General features: G+C 39.7%; 1 protein-coding gene and 1 long non-coding RNA gene across 4 annotated transcripts in view; one reads left to right on the forward strand and one right to left on the reverse strand.

Annotated features, from left to right (window-relative positions):
- Positions 1–20,891, forward strand: part of LOC109444872 (uncharacterized) — a 53,886-nt gene that overhangs the window by 28,743 nt on the left and 4,252 nt on the right. The window contains exon 4 of one of the 3 annotated variants that reach the window (XR_016018615.1): positions 19,308–19,691. The exons of 1 other annotated variant lie outside the window; for it this stretch is intronic. This is a non-coding gene — a long non-coding RNA (uncharacterized LOC109444872). The remainder of the gene's footprint in view (positions 1–19,307; positions 19,692–20,891) is intronic. One more of the 3 variants, XR_012497154.2, reaches the window with a different exon arrangement.
- Positions 1–20,891, reverse strand: part of RHBDL2 (rhomboid like 2) — a 43,218-nt gene that overhangs the window by 9,921 nt on the left and 12,406 nt on the right. The window contains exons 2-4 of the mRNA XM_019726583.3: positions 14,574–14,834; positions 11,778–11,926; positions 8,773–8,885 (exon numbers count right to left, since the gene is read on the reverse strand). Of these exons, the coding sequence (XP_019582142.3) occupies positions 8,773–8,885; positions 11,778–11,926; positions 14,574–14,813 (502 nt within the window). The 5' untranslated portion in view covers positions 14,814–14,834. The remainder of the gene's footprint in view (positions 1–8,772; positions 8,886–11,777; positions 11,927–14,573; positions 14,835–20,891) is intronic.

Raw genomic sequence — 20,891 nt, forward strand, 5'->3', positions numbered from 1 at the left:
ATTTGAAGAAATTATGGCCAAATTAACCAAAGTTTTATGAAAACTATAAACCCACAGACCCAAGAAACTCAACAACCCCCAAGTACAAGAAACATGGGGGGGAAAAGAAAACACAACAAAGCCACATGGCTCAAAACCAGTAAAATCTTAAAAACAACCAGTGTAAAAAGACATATGTCATACTGAGGAACAAAGATAAGGATGATAAATTATTTCACATTGGAAACAATGCAAATGAGAAAACAATACAGCAACATCTTTAAAGTACTGAAAGAGAAATACTGTCAAGCTGGAACTCTATGCCTAGTAAAAATATATTTCAAAATGAAAGCAGAGATTTTTTTTTCAGACACACAGAGGCTGAAAGAATTGATGACCAGCAGATCCTAACTACAAAAAATGTTGAAGGAAATCCTTAGGCAGAAGGAAGAAGCTATTAAATAGAAACATTCACATGCAAAAAATGACACCAGTGTATACCAGGGGTGCCAAAAAAATTTATACACATTTTAAGAGATGTTATCTATGCTCAAGCAGTAGTTCACCCTAATCAGAAGTGTCTGGATGCTGAAGGTAACCACTTTGAGCACATCTTGTAATTGCAGAAATCAAACGTGACATGTATTCATCTTCGGTTATCGGTATATATTGAGTATTACAATTAATACAGTTTTTTCCTTTCTTAAAATGTGTATACGTCTTTTTGGCACCCTCTGTATATACCTTGTACCATGTATAAAATGGATCACAGACCAATATGTAAAGCCTGAAATTATAAAACTTCTAGAACAAAACATAGTAGAAAATCTTTGTGACCTTGGGCTAGGCAAAATTTCTTAGATATGACACTGAAAAGCACAATTCCTAAAATTTAAAAACTAATAAATTACACTTAATCAAAATTTAAAACTTAAACTCTTCAAAAGATACTATTTAGAGAATGAAAAGACAAGCAATTGACTAGAAGAAAATATTTGCATGTCATGTATCTGATAAATAACTTGTATCAAAATATATAATATTATATCTAATAAGGAATATAATCCAATTTTTAGATGGGCAAAAGGTTTAAATGTACTTTACCAAAGAAGATATATGAACAGCAAATGAGCACATCATTAATCATTAGGAAATGCAAATTAAAACCCAATGAGACATCATTATACACCCATTAGATTGGCTAAAATGAAAAAGATGGATGATACCAAGTGCTGTTGAGGAAGTGGAGGAACTAGAACTTTGGGTGATGTAAAATGGTGCCACTTTGTACCATATGACCTAACAATTCACTCATAGGTTTATACCCAAGAGATCTACACAAAAGCTTGTACACAAATGTTCATAGCAGTATTACTCATAATAGCCAACAAGTGAAGACAACCCAAATGTCCATCAATTGATTAATGGATAAAGAAAATGTGGTATATCCATGCAGTGGAATATTGTCCAGTCATAAAAAGGAATGAAGCACTGATATGTGCTACATGGATGAACAATAAAAACATTATGCTAAGTAAAAAAGACCACATGTCGTACTCCATTTGTGTAAATGTGTGATTCCATTCATGTGAAATGTCCAGAATGGGCAAATCTAAAGAGACAGAAAGTAGATTAGTGGTTGCCTAAAGCTAGAGCAGGGCTGTAGGGTGAGGAGTAGGAAGTGACTGCTAATGGGTACAGGGCTTCTTTGGGGGACAAAATTGTTCTAAAATAGATTATGATGATGGGTGCATAACCCTGTGAATTAACTAAAAAATATTTAATTATACACTTTATTTTTTATTACACACTTTAAGTGGATTGTATGGTGAATTATATTTCAGTAAAGCTATTTAAAAAGTTTGGCAGCTTCTTAAAAAATATCCACACCCTATGACATGATACAGCCATTCCATTCCTAAGTATTTGGAGAGAGAAATATTTGTCCACATAAAGACCCAAGAGAAAATATTTGTCCACATAAAGACTTGTATATACATGTTTATAGTAGCTTCATTTGTAATAGCCCCAAACTGGAAACAACCCAAATGTCCATCAACAGGAGAATGGATTAAACAAATTATGGCACATCCATACAATGAAATACTATATGAATAAATCTCAAAATAATTGTGCTGAGTGACAAAAGCCAGACAAAAAAAAGAGTACATATTCTATGCTTCCATTTACATAAAACTCTAGAAAATACAAATTAATTTATAAAGATAGTGGTTGCCAGGTGAAGGTGGGGGAGGGGCAGGGAGAGGCTGGGGGAGGGATTTCCAAGGGGCACAAGGAAACTTTTGGGGGAGTGATGGATAAGTTTATTATCTTGATTATGGTGATAGTTTCGTGGTTATATACACATATCAAAATTTATCAAATTGTACACTTTATATGTGTGCAGTATATTGTATGTCAGTTATACCTCACTAAACAGAAAAACAAAACACACAGATCCCAGGGCCACATTACCAGAGATTCTGATTCATTAGTTCTGCATGGGAGCTGGATAGTGTCAGTTGTAACAACTTTTCCAGTTGGTTCTGATGATCAGTCAACTTGGGGAGGCCTGGGCTGGAATACAGACCACTGCTGCTCAATCACCTGTAGGTTTGCTCAGCTGCAGATTCTGATTTTTAGGTCTGTTGTGGGGCCCAGTATTCTGCATTTCACCAAGACCCCAGGCAATGCCAGTGCTGCTGAGCCATGAACCACACTTTGCCAGGAGCAAGAGTAAGGAAACTAGAATCACGAGTATATTACCTATGAAGGAATCTAGAAAAATAGCAAAGCAAGAAAGACAACAGGCAGGAGGAAAACTTTTGGAGGTGATGGATATGTTTATGGTATAGATTGTGGTGATGGTTTCATGGGTGTATGCTTATCTCCAAACTCACCAAGTTGTATACATTAAATATGTACAGATTTTTGTATGTCAATCATACCTCAAAAAATATTTTAAAAAGAACGTTTTACATCAGGTCATCCCCTAACCTCTTCATGTATAATTTCTTTTTTGAACATTAGTAAAGAAGTCCATTCCTCCAAAAAGCAAAAAAGAAAAGAAAGGCAACGGGGCTAGGCAGTGGAGGGTAATGAAGATCAATCTTGGGCATTTCAGCTTTCTTTTGGCCACTTAAGTGTTCCTTGAAGGATATAATATGATCTAATCTGTGTTTGAGGAAGGTGACCCAAGCAGCAGTGTAAAGGATAGAGCAGAATAGCGCAGAGATACCTGCCAAGAAGCTATTGCAGAAACAAGCAAGGATCTGAACAGGTTATTCACGTTCTCTCTTCTCTGAAACTGGGGCAGAGCTGATTCCACAGGTTGAAATCAAGCCATGGGGGAAACAGGAATGTAGATGCTGGAGCCAGGTAGAGCCTGACCATCACAAAAGGGTTTCAAGATCAGGGGGGGGAAATGTGCAGGAACCGAAGTAGAAGGTGGAAAACCAGGATCCACAAACGTAGGAGAGAAGCAGGATGAGCTGTAACCAAGCCTTGCCAATTCTCATGGCTGCTTCCATTCTCTCCGCTCTAGAAGGCTGGCAAAGTTTTGATCAGTAAAATCTCCTAAGTGTGTCCCACCCCCCGCCCCCCGCCAAAAATAAGATATGTTGAAATCCTAACCACCCCCTCCACCCCAGTACTTTAGAATGTGACCTTATTTAGAAATAGGACTCTTACAGATGTGATTAGTTACAATGAGGTCATACTGGAGTATAGTGAGCCCCTGAACCAATGTGATTGTGTCATAAGACAGGGACATTGGAAGGGAGAACAGCATGTGAATGGAGGCAGAGACTGAAGGGCTGCAGCTGCAAGCCAAGGAATGCACCACCAGAGGCTCACGAGAGGCAAGGAAGGATTCTCCCCAACAGGTATCAGAGGAGGGAGCATGGTCCTGTTGATTTCAGACTTCCAGCCTCCAGAACTGTGAGACAATGCAGTTCTGTTGTTTTAAGCCATCCAGTTTGTAGCACTTTGTTATGGCAGCCCCAGGAAACTAACACAACCACCCACTGCAATATTGGTACATTTACTTATAAATTACATGTATGTGTATTACTGTGCTAATGTGTTTTAAAAACATAAAAATAGAATTTTAAAGGATGGGACATATTAATTACACAATATTTTAAAATTATTTTTACTTCACTAATAATATAAAAAAAACTTATCAAGCCATGAAAAGACATGGGGGAAACTTGAACACATATTACTAATGAAGGAAGCCAATATGAAAAGGATACATACTATATGATTCCAGCTATATCACGTTCTGGAAAAGGCAACATTATGGAGACAGTAAACAAATCAGTGGTTGCCAGGGGTTGGGGGTGGGGAGAAGGATGAATAGGCAGAGCACAGAGGATTTTTAGGGCAGTGAAAATACTCTGTATGATACGATGATGGATACATATCATTACACACTTGCCCAAAACCATAGTAAAAGGTACAACACCAAGAGTGAATTCCATCTTTTATGGACCTGGGTGATTATGAGGTGTCAATGTGGGTTCATCAATTGTAAGAAATGGACCATTCTGTTGGGGGACGTTGCTGATGGAGGAGGCGGTGCACGTGCAGGGATAGGGGTGTTTGGGAAATCTCTGTACCTTCCTCTCAATTGTTCTGTGAGCCTAAAACTGCGCTAAGAAAATAGTCTTTAATTAAAAAAAAAAAAATCTTTCAATGATTGGTTTTATTAAATAAATTTCACTATTTTTTTAAATCCTGGTTAAATATCATGACACAGGAATACAGATACAATAGTCCCCCCTTATCCGTGGTTTCACTTTCCAGAGTTGCAGTTACCCACAGTCAACCAGTCTGAAAATATTCAATGGAAAATTCAAGAGATAAACAATTCATAAGTTTAAAATTGAATGCTGTTGTGAGCGTCATGATAAAATCTCACACCATCCTGTTCCATCCAGCCCAGGACGTGAATCATCCCTTTGTCCAGCATACCTACACTGTACACACAGTACAAAAAGACATTTCGAGAGAGACCGCAATCAAAGAACTTTTACTATAGTACATTGTTATTGTTCTATTTCATTATTATTGTTGTTAATCTCTCACCGTGCCTAATTTATAAACTAAATTTTATCATAGATATATATGTATAGGAAAAACAGTATATATTGGTTTCTGTACTACCACAGTTTCAGGCACCCACTGGGAGTCTTAGAATGTACCCCCATTGGATAAGGGGAGACTACTTGTACTTCTAAATTCAGTTATTTTTCTATAGGCATTTTCTCTTAATCAGTGTCCTAGCCAAAATATAAAATTAAAAAATGATGTGTAATTTAAATTGGAAGAATTGCATCATTAGCTGTATTTATTCCAATTATGCAAAAAAAATTTTGCTGTAATTTGACTATGATTCCCATCTTTCCTAATGTCAGTCATTAGTTCTTGCAAAGTAATCAGCAAGTATTATAATAAGTTTAACATGCACTAAAACTCTTCACTGACAAATTTGAAAACAGATTAGGAAATTGTTTCCCAGCTTTTTAAGTGTGAATATGAAAAGTTCTTGCATCATTTTCAGAAGCAAAGCCTCATAAACATGGACTGATTTCCAATGACCAGTTTTCAAAATGCCCTTTTCATAGCATGAGTATTTTTGGAAAAGTAGTTACATTCTTCTTCCTTGAGAGAAAAATGATATTATGTCCTCAAAGGGATATGTTCCGTGTTTGGTTTTCAACATCTGTTAGATAGCTTACTGCTGAAAGCCTTGTGTTATCACAGCAAAAAAGCCAGCAAATTAGACACCATCTTTTTGTAAAAGAAAAATGCATACACTAATCTTTTAAATGAGCAAACAATGAGAGGAATCACTCTGATTTCAAGACATTATGTAGCTGCAGTGGCACTGACTCTGGTATTGGTGACGGATAGACACATTGATCAACGGAACAAAAGGAGAATCCAGAAATAGTCCCACGCAATTATAGCCAACGGATTTTTGACAGAGGTGCAAAAGCAATTCAATAGTCTTCAACAGATTGTTCTGAAGTAATTGGATGTCCATAGGCAAATAAACAAAAAGAACCTCAATCTAAACCTCACACCTTATATAAAAAGTAACCAACTCAAATGGATCACATGTTATATAAAACATGAAACTACAACTTGAGAAGATACCATAGGAGAAAATGTTTAAGACCTAGGGCTCAGTGAAGAATTCTTAGACACGACACCAAAAGCATGATTCACAAAGTGAAAACTAATAAATTAGACTTCATCAAAATTAAAAACTTTTGCTCTGTGAAAGACCCTGTTACGATAATGATAAAACAAACTACAGCCTGAGAGAAAATATCTGCAAACTACATATTTGATAGAGGATTAGGATCTAGAATATATAAAGAACTCTTAAAATTCAACAGTATAAGAAAAAAAAGTGAATTAGAAAATGGGCAAAAGACATGAGCAGACTCTTCACTAAAGAGATACAGATGGCTGGGCTGGCCCAGTGGCTCAGGCAGTTAGAGCTCCATGCTCCTAACTCCGAAGGCTGCCGGTTCGATTCCCACATGGGCCAGTGGGCTCTCAACCACAAGGTTGCCGGTTCAATTCCTTGAGTCCCGCAAGGAATGGTGGGCTCTGCCCCCTGCAACTCAGATTGAACACGGCACCTTGAGCTGAGCTGCCTCCCGGATGGCTCAGTTGGTTGGAGCGCGGGCTCTCAACCACAAGGTTGCCAGTTCGACTCCCGCAAGGGATGGTGGGCTGCACCCCCTGCAACTAGAAAACGGCAACTGGACCTGGAACTGAGCTGCGCCCTCCACAACTAAGATTGAAAGGACAACAACCTGATTTGGAAAAAAGGCCTGGAAGTACACACTGTTCCCCAATAAAGTCCTATTCCCCTTCCCCAATAAAATCTTAAAAAAAAAAAAAAAAAAAAAAGAGATACAGATGGCAAATAAGTACATGACAAGATGTTCAACATCAATCAGCCATTAAGGAAATGCTGATTAAGACCATGAGGAAGTATCACTCCCCATTTATGAACAAAACTAAAATAAAAAAATAGTGACAACACCAAATGTTGATAAGGATGTGGAAAACTGAATCACTTATACAATACTGAAAGGAATGTAAAATGAAACAGCCATTCTGGAAAACATTTCGGCTGAGTCTTACAAAACTAAATATTCAACTACCATGCAACCCAGCAACTGGGCTCTTGGACATTTATCCTAGAGAAATGGAAACTCAAGTTCACAAAACTCTGTACTGATGTTCACAAAAACCTGTATGCAAATGTTTATAGCAGCGTTATTTGTGATAGCCAAACGCTGGAAACCCAGATATCCTCCAATGAGTGAAGGGTTAAATGGTGGTACACCCACCCATGGAATACTACTCAGCAATCAAAATGAACTATTGGCACATGCAACAACCTAGATAATCTCCAGAGAATTGTGCCGAGTGAAGAAAGCCAATCCCCAAAAGCTTTATAATGTATCATTCCATTTATATAACATTCTTGAAGTGAGAAAATTATAGAAATAGAGAACAGATTAGAGGTTGCCAGGGGTAAAGGAGAGTGTCGGGGTGGGAAGGAAGAGAGTATTGTGGTGTTAGGAAATGTTTTGTACCTTGGCTGTATCATTATGGATATCCTGGCTGTGGTACCGTACTCCTCAGATTTGCAAGCTCTTACCATTGGGAGGAACTGGTTAAAGCGTACATGGCACCTCTAGTAGGTATTTATTCCCTTTTTTTTTTTTTTGTTAAAGATTTTATTGGGGAAGGGGAACAGGACTTTATTGGGGAACAGTGTGCACTTCCAGGCCTTTTCTCCAAGTCAAGCTGCCGTCCCCTCAATCCCAGCCATGGAGGGCGCAGCTCAGCTCCAGGTCCAGCCACCGCCTTCTAGTTGCAAGGGGCACAGCCCACCATCCCCTGAGGGAGTCGAACCGGCAACCCTATGGTTGAGAGGACACACTCCAACGAACCGAGCCAACTGGGAGCTCAGCGGCAGCTCAGCTCAAGGTGCCGTGTTCAATCTTAGTTGCAGGGGGCACTGCCCACCATCCCTTGCGGGACTCGAGGAAGCAAACCGGCAGCCCCGTGGTTGAGAGCCCACTGGCCCACGTGGGAATCAAACCGGCAGCCCTCGGAGCTAGGAGCATGGAGCTCCAACCGCCTGAGCCACCGGGCCGGCCCAGGTATTTATTTCTTATAACTGCAGTATAAATCTATAATTATCTCAAAGTAAAAAGTTTAATTTTTTAAAAATGTTTCCAATAAATAAACGGATGGATGGGAGTTCTAATATTTTCTGCCCACACCGTAATGGATCAGCTTGGGCACATCCCATTTTAGAGGTCACTGTTGTTTGCTACTAGTTTCTACTCAGTCTTTGGGCCCCTTTAACTGTTCTCTATATTTTCTTGAAGATATTCATCTTAAATGCAAATTTGACCACGTTACTTCCCAAAATCATTTGTCTGACATGTAAGTGCTTTCATGATTTGGCTTTAGGCCTTTACCAAATATATGCACCTAGGCACCAAACTACTCACAGTTCCCAATTGTGCAAAACCCTGTTTGACTGTGAAATAGATACCTGAGGATAGTCACAATGAGTGACTAATATCTCTAATCAACTTATCTCCAAAGCTTATCAGGTTTTCTAGCACATATTGGGAGAACAATACATCCTAAATAAGACACCCATTATCAACATTTATTACCTTTGCTTTATTACCTCCCGAGAGTCCAGAGGTGTTGATTTCACGTTGCCCTCAGAACACTAACCTGCAATCACTCCTGCCAGGTACACCAGCCCCACTCGGAGGCCTTTGTGGACCATTTCCAAGGGAATACCCAAAACGAGCTGCATAATAAGATTCCCCAAGATGTGCTGAACTCTGCAGAGACAAATACAGTTGTCAAATATTATGACTAACCCAGGCAGTTATTTCCTCGGGAGATTAATAGGCACTGATGTGTTGTTTCTAGTTGAGAACTTGCTTAACTCGAATTCCATTTTCTAATTTTTATTTTTTTTTAGCAAATGACTTATTAAAAAATAATCTTGAATAGGGTTTCAATATGTAAAACAGATGAAAGGGCATTTAGAAATATACATTATTTTATAAGTTCTTTTTTATAGCAATTACTGATAATGTCAAACAGAACAGTGAGGCTGGTTTAAGGAACATAAACTTGAAATTAGGTTCAGATAACAACTGTCATCTTATTTTGTTTTAGTTGCACAGTATGGAGAAAATACTAACTCACTCATGCTGTGTTTAAGTTTCAATAGATTTTTAAACAATTTCTCTTGCAATCTCAGAATATTCTTTAATAAAACAGAGGTAGCAAGAGAACCTCATTCCCTTTTTTTTTTTAAAGTATCCAAGAATGAAAAAAAATCACCTAATAACACTAGCTAAAGTTGGTATCTCGCATGTACTACAATTTGGCATTTAACATATTTGAGTACGGGTGTTTTTTATTATATTAGGTTGGTGCAAAAGTAATCGCGGTTTTTGCAATTATTTTTAACCTTTTAAACCGCATTTACTTTTGCACCAACCTAATAGTTTATATAGGTAAAAATGTTTAAAGTGAACTTCATATGATTTTACTTGTCAAACCCCACCAGCCTCTGGGGAGAATCTCTGAATGCAGTTTGATACATTTTCACATTAGCATAATCCTCAATTTAGTTGCTATGTAGCACAATCCACCCCACCCCCCTTTTTTTAAAGAGATTTCAGATTAAACCAAAAAGTTAAAAAGCAAAACGGGTGTTAGATCTTCCACAAAACGCAGCAGTTTTCTTTTTAGTTTTAGGGATTGTGTTTTACATTATAATTTACTTAACAAATATCCAGCAGATCATTAAAGAGGTTCTCTGGGCACACCTGGTAGAACGGATTATTCACCTTTATGGTGTGTGCACACCCAGCACAACTCTCACTGTCCAAGCCATCTTTACCGATGTAGGACAGGTAGCATGTAACAGGACAGAACAGTCTAGCAAGGACAGTTACACTAGTCTTACAGAGAACTCAGGCTTGAAAAGGATTTGGAAATATGTGCACTGTGTGAATTTGAACAAGGTCAAAGAGAGCCGTCCCATCCTGTTGTCTGGGAACAACTTGAAGACAAGGTGACCAATAGCACAAAAACCCCAAGAATCACCCCAAGCACTCTTTCTGCTGCTCAACATCAAGAGTAGAAGTGGCATAAAGATGAGATCGTATACCTGAGAGAGAACTACTGATCTTTTTTCATCCAAACTTGACTCACCCTTCAAAGTCCTGCCTGCATCCATGTCATCTGTGAAGCCATCCCCATTCTGATCTTTCCCTCTGTTTGTTTATATTACTCTAGCTAATCCAACATCCATTTCCTTATCCCTTGTCTGCCTCCTCTAGTGAGGCTGGAAAAGCTACTGTTGATTTTCCCAGCCTCTCTTAGGTAGAGGGTCGCCATGTCACAGCAGCCGACCTGCAGCCATAAGAGAAAGGCCAAGGGAAAAGCAGAGGTGCCAGCACAGGACCAAAAGTCCCGACTTCCTTAAACTGATGAACCAGCCACATACCTGTGGACTTCAACAAATTGACCTTCATTTGTTTAACCCCTGTTAGATTTTTTTCATTACTTGCCTCCAAAAGTATTCCTAATTTATACAACCCCATATATCGCATGTCCTACACAACCTTGCAAATTCTTTTTGAGTGACTTACTATGTTTCAGGCACTATAAAAATTATGTTATAACTGTTGTCTGATTTAATCACAAAAACCTTATGAGGTAGGTACTATTACCCCATTTTACAGATACAGAAATTGAGGCACAAAGAGATGAAGTACCTACCGTATACTACAATATTATACTGCCTTGCATTACCAGTTCATGATTCCCTCTTACAATTTTAAAGTCTTTGAGTGCAGGAGCCACATTTGCTCAGAACATACTTTTAAATGGAAAACCGAAGTGTGGAACGGTCCTCAAAAACTGGGCCATTGGTGATTTTGTCCTTGACTTGTCAAGCCTCTCAGCCCTGTGTCCTGCCATGGTATGCTATTTAACCACATGCCAGAGTCATCCTTCAAGGTTCAGGGCTGGATAAGTCACACAAAGTTGGCCTCATGGGAAACTCTAGGAATCCACCATAGCAGTGGGGCCAGCACCAACTGTTCACTGTCTGCAGCGGACATGATGAATCATGGGCTCTGAGCAAGGTCATAAGAGCCTATTAGCATTTAAGACACTATAAGCAAAAGTAAAAGGCAGGCACTGTATCTCCTATTGCTTGTATTATTCCAGATGGATAATAGCATTATACATGCATCAAAATGCTCATGAATTATTTATTGTTTTAAGTTTGTGATGGGGCAGAGACAGTGGGAAGCGATGTTTCATATCCTAAAGGGAACATTTAGCAACATCGAACAACCAGGGGAACATACTTTTAGTTTGGTAATGATTTGGTCTCCTCTCATTAATACTCCTAAATAAATACCAATATTAGGCATTTATAATGCAATACACTGGGCGTGGAGTTAGCACTAATGGGTTGAGGTCCTAGCTATGCAACTTAGCTGTGTGACAAGGAGCAAGCGACTACATCCCCTGAGCCTCAGATGTAAAACAGCGGGAGTAACACCTGCCTCCTAGGGTTGCTGTGAGTATCAAACAAGATTATGGACATGAAAATACCTTATCAATAATAAAACACTGAACACATGTTATGGGTTACAATTCTTTATAGTCATGTCTGACATCAGCGACCTATCATTCCTTACCCAGCATGTACCAGCATGTATGAGATAAACCTCCAGGCTTCCTCCCTCTTCATCGGATTATAGGTAAATGGACTCTCCAAGATGCCCGTGTCCAAGGTGATCCACTGTTTCTGAGGCTTCCACACAGCATAGTAAATAAACACCGCCAGCTGACAGGGAGGAACAGACATGAGTATCAACCATGCCTTCTGCAGAGAGACCACATTCAAGTCCACAGGCACCACCTTTGTTTCACATGGTTAGCTCTCGAGTGGGCTACTCTACTGCACGTGCTCAGAAGATGACAGGAAGTCCATTTCCATGCTGTCTATCTCACCATATAACCGGGGTCACATCCTACTTCCTCCAGTGATTAGGAGCAGCCCTCAACCAAATTGTAAAGAAGACTCTCTGAACCCCTTTACCCTCCTAAATGCCCACTGCCCTCATCATCCTTACCTCCACCGTTTGGTCTTTCATTTACAACTTAGTATGAAATTAAGTTACTGCTGGCTTCCAAAGAATAGAGTGGGGAAGGGAAAAATGATAACTTTACAGTAGAGACACCTGGCCAACATGACCTTAACCAAGTGATAAAGGCTAATGTCACCAGGGCTGTCATATGGAATGTCCCCTACTCCATGATGTGATGCGATGTGATATGATGTGAAGGGCACCTCACCTCTGTGGTGTTATTCCCCAAAACCCATATGTCCAGTCTAATCATGAAACATCAGACAAACCCCAACTGGGGGATCTTCTACAGGATACCTGGCCAGTACTTCTCAAGACTATCAAAGCCATAAAAAACAAAGACAGACTAAGAAATTGTCACAGATCAGAGGAGACTGGGGAGACATGACAACTAAATGCAGTGTGACACCCCGTATTGGAGGGTACAGGAGGAACAGAAAGAGGACATTAATGGAAAAACTGGCAAAATCCAAACAAAGTCTGGGGTAATATACCAATGTGAGCTTCTTAGATTTTACAAATGTACTATGGAAACATAAGATGTTAACAATGGGAGAAATTGGGTGAAGGGTATACAGGAACTCTGATCTTTGTAACTTTTCTATAAAGCTAAAATAGAAAGTTTATTCAAAATAACTTTTAATAAAATAGTTGATCTTTCTGTGACAGGCAGATATCTCAGCACCTGCCCCGTGATCCTTCTATAGAAAACTGCCTTGTCCACAGCACTCACTGTCTAGGCCATCATGTTTTGTACCATGTGACCTTATCCCATTTTTCTCCATCACCACTACCACCACCATCACCACTACCACCACCATCACCACCATCACCACCACCACCACCACCACCACCACCACCACCACCACCACCACACACACACAGCTGATTGGACCATCAGCAGCCCAGCCAATCTATAGGCTGGAAAGATAACATGAGGCAGGGTGCTAAAAAAAAGCAGAAAAGCAGAAAGAATTATGACGGCTTCCTAGTTGCAGGTTGTCTCACAATAAAATCCCTTGAGAAAATTTAGAGCTATGTCCCTCCAACAAACATAGCCTTGACAAAAGCTTCTCCCAGGAATCTTTACACGTTAGCCTTATCTTTGTCTGAGCCATAGGAGGCTCAGTCCCTGTGACAGTTCATTTTATGTGTCAACTTGGCTAGACCACAGTGCTCATATATTTGATCAAACATCATTCTAGATATTTCTGTGAAGGTATTTTTTTTAGATGAAATTAGTGTTTAAATCATTAGACTTTGAGTAAAGCACATTACCCTCCATAATGTGGGTGAGCCCCACCCAATCAGTTGAAGGCCTTAATAGAACCTCCTCTGAGGAAAACAAAATGGCAGTATACTGCCTTTGAACTCCAATTGCTACTCTTATCCCTTAGGTTTCCAGTCAGCCTGCCTACCCTGTAGATTTTGAACTTGCCAAGCTTCCACAATTGCATGAGCCAATTCCTTAAAATAAATTAATATGCATATCTCTCTATCAGTATATGCATTGATAGATGAGAGAGAGAGAGAGAGAGAGAGAGAGAGAGAGAGAGAGAGAGATGATAGATAAACAGATAATGTATGTAAATGCATCCTGTTGGTTCTGTTTCTCTAAAGAACCCTGACTAATACAGTCCCTGGTAAGGAAGTTGAGGCATGAGTAGGAGTTAAGAGAATTCCACTGGGGACTTCCTAACGCCCTGAAGTCCTCTGCCAATTCCTTTATGACACTTCACGGCATGGGAGAAAAAACTAGGATTGATGAGGTTCAGGAGAAGCCCAGTCCTGGCCCAGTCACTAAGTACGTGAGCTAGGGCAAGTCATTCCGTATCTCTGGGTCTTGCACTCCTTTTTCGGAAAACAAGAGGACTGGATCAGAGCCTGAAAACACTACATGCTGCTGACGGACATCATTAGATGATCTCATTTTTCTCCTACTGAAATTTTATGGCAGCTTATAACTTGTAAACATATGGCTTACCGGCCAATCTAAGTTGGTTCATGAAAGCAAACCATTTGCAATGCCAAGATTATTTGGTTTCTAAAGCCCCCACCAGCTAAAATGAAATGAAGCCACTGAAATTATAGTCACTGCTGGGCAGGGGACTTGTTTGAAAAATAAAGCTCAACATTTGGCTGAAAGTGACTGGTAATACAGGAAAAACCCAGGGAGAGAGCGCCAGAGAGGGTGAATTGAGTTACGTGTGTGCTGTACTTGCCACCACGGAGCTCTCTTCTTACATATTTTCCAGTTTCTTATCTAGATCCGATCTAAACCCCCATTTTGTTTGGACCTCCCCAGTGGTATTTGCACTAGTGCCCACCACCCAACATAGTTACCTCTGCAATGCTGATGGAAATGATGAACACAGGGGGTGGGAGGCAATTAGCTCTCTCCACGTATGTTCTTCGGACATTTTCCGGAAGCATCCATTTTGAGACAATCGTGTGGACATTTTTATATTTGAAGGGATCTTTACCTTCTCCATCATCTCTCATTTTTTTCTCTTCCTCCATCTCTTCTTCTATGTCTCTACCCCTGTTCATATTCTCCATCTCCAAATCATGATCAGAAGCCATTGTACTGGGTCCTACCTCCACCTAAAAGAGATATGAAAATCAGGGAAAAACAGATGACCCTATGGTCTTCAGGCCATGGCTCTTTCCTGGCTTCTCTGGCGTAATCATTGGTTTCCAAAGCGTTTCCTATATGTTGATAGAAGACAACGAAGAGTTAGTACCCAAATACTCATAATATCCATACTCTCATCACCAGTTTGTAATTGTGACAAAGTACAAATGAGGGAGAGAGCTCCTAGGGGTCACTTATGGTTTCATTTACTGCCACCACCACCTAGGGGATGGATTGGAGCCTTGAAATGGCACCACGACCTTGTATACCCATCCTTCCCCTCTGCCACTGACTTGCAAGTCAACCGTTACCTTTGTCCTGAAGGTGATGTATCTCAGAGCCCAAACCAGGCACACTGCATAATTGAACTCAGTTTATCTAGCTTAACTGATCAGTCTCCTTTCCCCTCTTAGTTTCATCTTGCTTCTACTCCCAGGTTTCTGATTCAGAATCAAAAGTCACTTATTGAGCATCTACTGTGTATGAGACACTATATTGGGGACTGTCACGTCTATTGACTCATTAGATTTCCACAACCACCCAGGAGGGAGGGATTTGTAGATAAAAGACTGAGGTTCCTACTCATCCACCTCCCAAAACAATCACATAACTTTGATAAGCTTCATCTTCTCTTTCTAAATTATCAGTATCCTTTCTAAAATACCGCTGCTTCCCATTCTGTAGCACACTTGAGTTAACAAGGCCATTCCTTACTAGTTCTCCGGGTTTAATGTCAACACTTGCAAAAACACATCTTTTCAACAACTCTCTGACACCAAAAACTCTTGACTGAGTTCCTACTAATTTCTACACCTGGTAGTCCCTTGGACTCAATCCTCAACATTCAATCAATCGTTCAGGCATTTATTCAATAAATATCTATTAAAAACCTCCTATGTATCAGGTCACGACTCCTATCCCAAAATGCTTGCAATGTAATGGAGGAAACAGAGGTCAGTAAAATTGCACAAATAATTGTGTAATTACAACTGAGCTAGGTGATACCAAGCAGATGCTATTATACTGGGCAGCACGTCTATACCAGTGAGGCCTGATCTACACACTCTTTCCTCTTCCTGTACCATGGTGCTGTCTGTACTGTTCTTCTCCTTTTGGTTTGGTTCTGGTTTTTTTTTACTCCTGGTTAAACTACTAAAATCACTCAATCAAATATTTCCATGGTCAAAAAAAAGTGGGGGGCAAGGGGAGAGATTGAATATATTAAGAGAAAAAAAACTCATGTTGCAAAATAGTACATAGAGTATGATCTAATTTTTGTAAAAAGTAATGTACTAATCCACATACACAAGAAATCTGGAGAATTAACCATGATTATACCTGTGTGGTGGGATGTCCCAGATTTTTGCCCTTTATGTAGGAGTGGGCCCAGATTTTGAAGAGCCTTAAATAATGTGGAGGGTTTCCTTTGGGGAAAATATATAAAACTAAAATTACAAAATAAAACAAATTACAAAAGTAGATACACCGCCTTAGAAGGAGCTCACGTCAGTGAGAGGTCTGAAGCTTAAGCTTTATTGTTTCACAGGTAATCCACCTCTGTGTCTATATATTTAAGTATGTGTTACTATTTTAATTTAAAAACCAAGTAAAGGCATATCTACGAGCTCTTTGCTGACCCTAAAGTTTCAACTACTATACTACTTCTCTCCTCCCCTTTGTAGCCCAATGTCTTGATGAGGGGTTTGTACATCTGCATCCCCCATTGAAACTGCTCTCATGAGTTACGTCCTTCAAACACACCCACTTCAGTAGTGATGTGAGAGTCCTAAGGATGTGTGTCTGCAGAGCACCCTTGGCATTTCAAAGCACATCCCCTTGCAAAATCTCACATACTCCTCAGAACAATCTGTGAAAATAAAGAGAAGGCAAGCAATCTGTTCCAAATCCTCCGTGTCTTCAACCTTCCTAACAGACCTGTTGAAATCCCTTCACCTCTGCCTTTCATCTCAACCATATTCCATTCACTGGCTTCCTTCTCCCACTCCCCAGCCACAGGCATCCCCTCTGTACACTTCAACAGCAGCACTCTCGTCTTACGACTGGACTTCTGGAACGGGGTGAAGAGGGCATAGTGCTAAGGTCACTAAAGGATAAGAACACAGGTTTTGACGCGAGGTGGACCTGGGAGTGGCATGTCTTAGTTTTCTTTGTAACCCCACTCAGTAGCCCTGGGCCTGGTACCATGAGCGGTAGAATGACATCTGCCAGGGGTTGGGGGAGGACGGAATGGGGCGTTATTGTTTATGGGTACAGAGTTTCAGTTTGGGAAAACAAAGAAATTCTGGAGACAGATGGTCGTGATGTTGAAGAATATAAATGTAGTTAATTCTACTGAACTGTGCATTTAAAAATAGTTAAATGGTAAATTTTAAATTATGTATGTTTTACCACACACACCTACACAAAACTAAATAATAACACTAAACTTCCAAAGTCACTGTGAAGTCTAGATAGTGTATAATGTTTGTTACCAGTATGTATTTAATAAATAGTATCTAATGCTACTGATAGTTTCAGCTTAGTCTAATGTATCTAAACTTCCTCAGTGGCCCCAAAATAAAGTTTGCACTGTAATTTTTTTTTAACTTTTATTTATTTAAGCGTGTTTTTTCAGGACCCATCAACTCCAAGTCAAGTAGTTGTTTCAACCTAGTTGTGGAGGGCGCAGCTCACAGTGGCCCATGTGGGGATCGAACCGGCAACCTTGTTGATAAGAGCACCGTGCTCTAGCCAACTGAGGTAACCGGCCACCCCTGTAATTTTTTTTTAAAAGCATGAGCCCTGAAGCCAAATGATTGAGATTAAAACACAGCTTTATAACACATCAGCTATAACCTTAGATCTCTTAAATTCTGAGCCTCAAATTACATTTTTTTTTAAATTGTGGTAAAATACACATAACATAAAATTTACCATTTTAACCATTTTAAACTGTACAATCAATCCAGTGGCATTAAGTACATTTACAATGTTATACAACCATCACCACTAGCTAGTTCCAGAACTTTTCTGCCATCTTAAACAAAAACCCCCAATACCCAGCCCTCCTCTTTCCAGCTCCTGGCAATCACTAATTTGCTTTGTCTCTATGGATTTACCTGTTCTGGGTATTCCGTTTAAATGGAATTATACAATATGTGACTTTTTGTGTATGGCTTCTTTCACTTAGTAAAAGTCTTCAAGGTTCATCCATGTTATAGATTGTGTCAGTACTTCATTCTTTTTTATGGCTGAATAATATTGTATTGCATAGATAGACATACCACATTTTGTTTATCTATTTGTCTGTTGAAGGACGTTTGAACTGTTTCTACCTTTTGGCTACTGTGAATAGAGCTGCTATGAACATCCCTGTACAAGTTTTGTTTGAGGTTTTATTTTCAATTATTTTGGGCATACACCTAGGAGTGGAATTGCTGGACATATGGGAATTCTATGTTTAACTTTACGGGAAACCCTCAGATTCCATTTAAAGTGAGGCTGATAATAATAGCACTTACCTCATAGTAGCATTTTGGGAAGATTTTTGAGATGACGCATGTAAAGCACTTAGAAGAGCATCCAGCAAGTAGTAAATATTCCTTAATTGTTAGTTATTATTGGCTATTAATGGATGGGTGGCTGTGTGGATGGATGGGTGATTGGAAATCAAGCTAAATTCAATTTGTTTTCAAATGTATTTCATTAGGCAAGATTCCACATTACATTACAGCAGGTTTTATTCAAAACTAAATTTAGGGAAGAAGAGAATTCTTTTATTTTTATTTTCCCAACAACTTTTCTGAAAGTAAAGGCTTCTTCCCTCCCCCACATCTTCTACCTTCCACTCACCCAACTTTGAAGGGTCAGACATTAAGTCCATAGACATAACTATTTTATTAGTTTTCATTGGATATTGATGATTATTTCTAGTTTTTGGTCACTTCTCATAATTGGCAAGACACAGTGTGGATTTAAGACCAGCAGCTTTAACCACAAATATTAAAGCATTTAAAAAAATAAGTTCAGTTAGAGATGATTCACATTGTGTTAATAAGCCCTATTGTAAATTTAAACATCATACAGGATGATTTTATGAGAAAATAAAGTTCCACATTAATAATACAACTTTATATCTATAAAAGGAGGTAGAAAAATAAGGATTACACTTCCACCCCAAATTTCTCTTTTCTCCAGATTTCAAAATTTCCAGAAATGTTACAACTTCAAGCCCATCATTTTAGGTGTTTTAGTGAAACGTATTTCCCGTGCTGTGAAGATAACCTGACCCATCCAGTTTCAGCGAGACTCACTGTATGTCTGCTGTCTTACTTGGCATGTGTGGTAAAGAGGTCTGACGTGTCGTTCCAGCTACTGCAGGCTCTAGCAGCAGATGAGCACGTTGATAGTCACTGCAGTTTTGTTTTTGCCTCTCTTCTCAGTCAATCACTACCCCACTCTGACTTCCATACCTGTGTGTGCGCCCTGATCCCTGAGGACAGGAGTCTCTCCCTGCTTCATCTTATCTCCAACATCTGGTGCTGGATGCTCACAGGTGCTGCTTCCAGACCTGGCAGGGCCCATCCTTCCCACTCCTGTTTATCTTCTGCTCTCACACCTGAATTTCTGAGCACAATCTACCACCTTGGAAACTTGCCTAATCAGATTGGCAACAAGGAAAACAACTGACCCACACTTACGAGGCAGTGGGGAAATGGATGCTGGTCATGGGGTATAAATTGATGCAGTCTTTTTGGATGTACCTTTCAACAGAACCATCCTACTCCGAGAAATCCAGCCTACAGATACATTTGAGCATTTCAAAGGTATTCTGTACAAAACTATTAGAGTAGTGAAACGTTACAAAGAACCCAAATGTACTTTAATCAGGTTGTTGCACTTTCTGACAGTTCTAATTCTTAGGTAGTTCTTCTTCACACTGTGCTCAAATCTGCTTACCAGCACTTCTGCTCCTGAGTCCAAGATTTCCCTCCCTAGAGTCACATAAGCAAATCTAATCAAAGGTCACGTCATTAATTTTGTCCCTGCATGGGTCTGGCCTCTCTATGGGTCAAAGCTGGGATGGGGTATCTGGAAGCACACTTTTTATTACCAGAATTTTTGGAGGCCCAATCGAATAGGGCAGGAGTCTCAAAACAAGTCAGCCATGATTACAACATATTACTATAATCTCAGAGTTATAAAAGCATCCATAGCTATCACATTATTTACTTGACTACACTCATCGAAGTGTTGCTCATTGAGTGGAATTATTTACAACACTGACTGTGCTTTCTTACTCACGAAGCAAAGATCATGCAGGTTTCTTGAGCTTTCTTTAATGTTGGCTTGATTTTATGCTTCCTCACCTTTATCTGCAGCAAGTGGCTGCCAACTCTGTTGAAATCTCTCTCTCTCTCTGTCTCTCTCTCTCTCTCTCTCTCTCTCTCTCTCTCTCTCTCTCTCTCTCTCTCTGACACACACACACACACACACACACACACACACACACATCAAAACGGGAGAGCACTGCTGTGACATGTTCACATCCTACCAGTAGGGACAACTGGACTAGATTGTTAGACTGTTGGAGGAGTAGAAACGACTCATCGCCTTCTGGTTAAAAATGGAGATGTTCCCCCCGCACACCAAGAATCAAAGACCTTCCCTTCGTGGCTGGCAAGTATTCTTCAGAAGAGAAAAAGAGGAACGAACTTCCCTACTTCCTGACCTCATCTGGTCTCATTGCTTATGTTATGAATCACAGAGCCTGTGTGTTGGCCAAGGATTGGGAAGGGCAGAGTTGTGCTCATTTACCGGGAACAGTTGTCTGCCTTAAAAAAATAATAATAAAGAAAGAAAAAAGTGTAGAAATATAAATTTCCATAAGGACATTGACACAGGAGACCCTTGACATCGGCAAGGGATTTTTCCAAAGATTTCTCAGGTGTCCCCATTCGCTATATACCAGGTAGTGTCTCCCAAAATTACGCTAGCAATTATAGCCCGAAAGTTAAGTGATTCCA

The sequence above is a fragment of the Rhinolophus sinicus genome, chromosome 14 (assembly GCF_057876585.1).
Source record: "Rhinolophus sinicus isolate RSI-liver-muscle chromosome 14, RSI-T2T, whole genome shotgun sequence".
Classification (NCBI taxonomy): domain Eukaryota; kingdom Metazoa; phylum Chordata; class Mammalia; order Chiroptera; family Rhinolophidae; genus Rhinolophus; species Rhinolophus sinicus.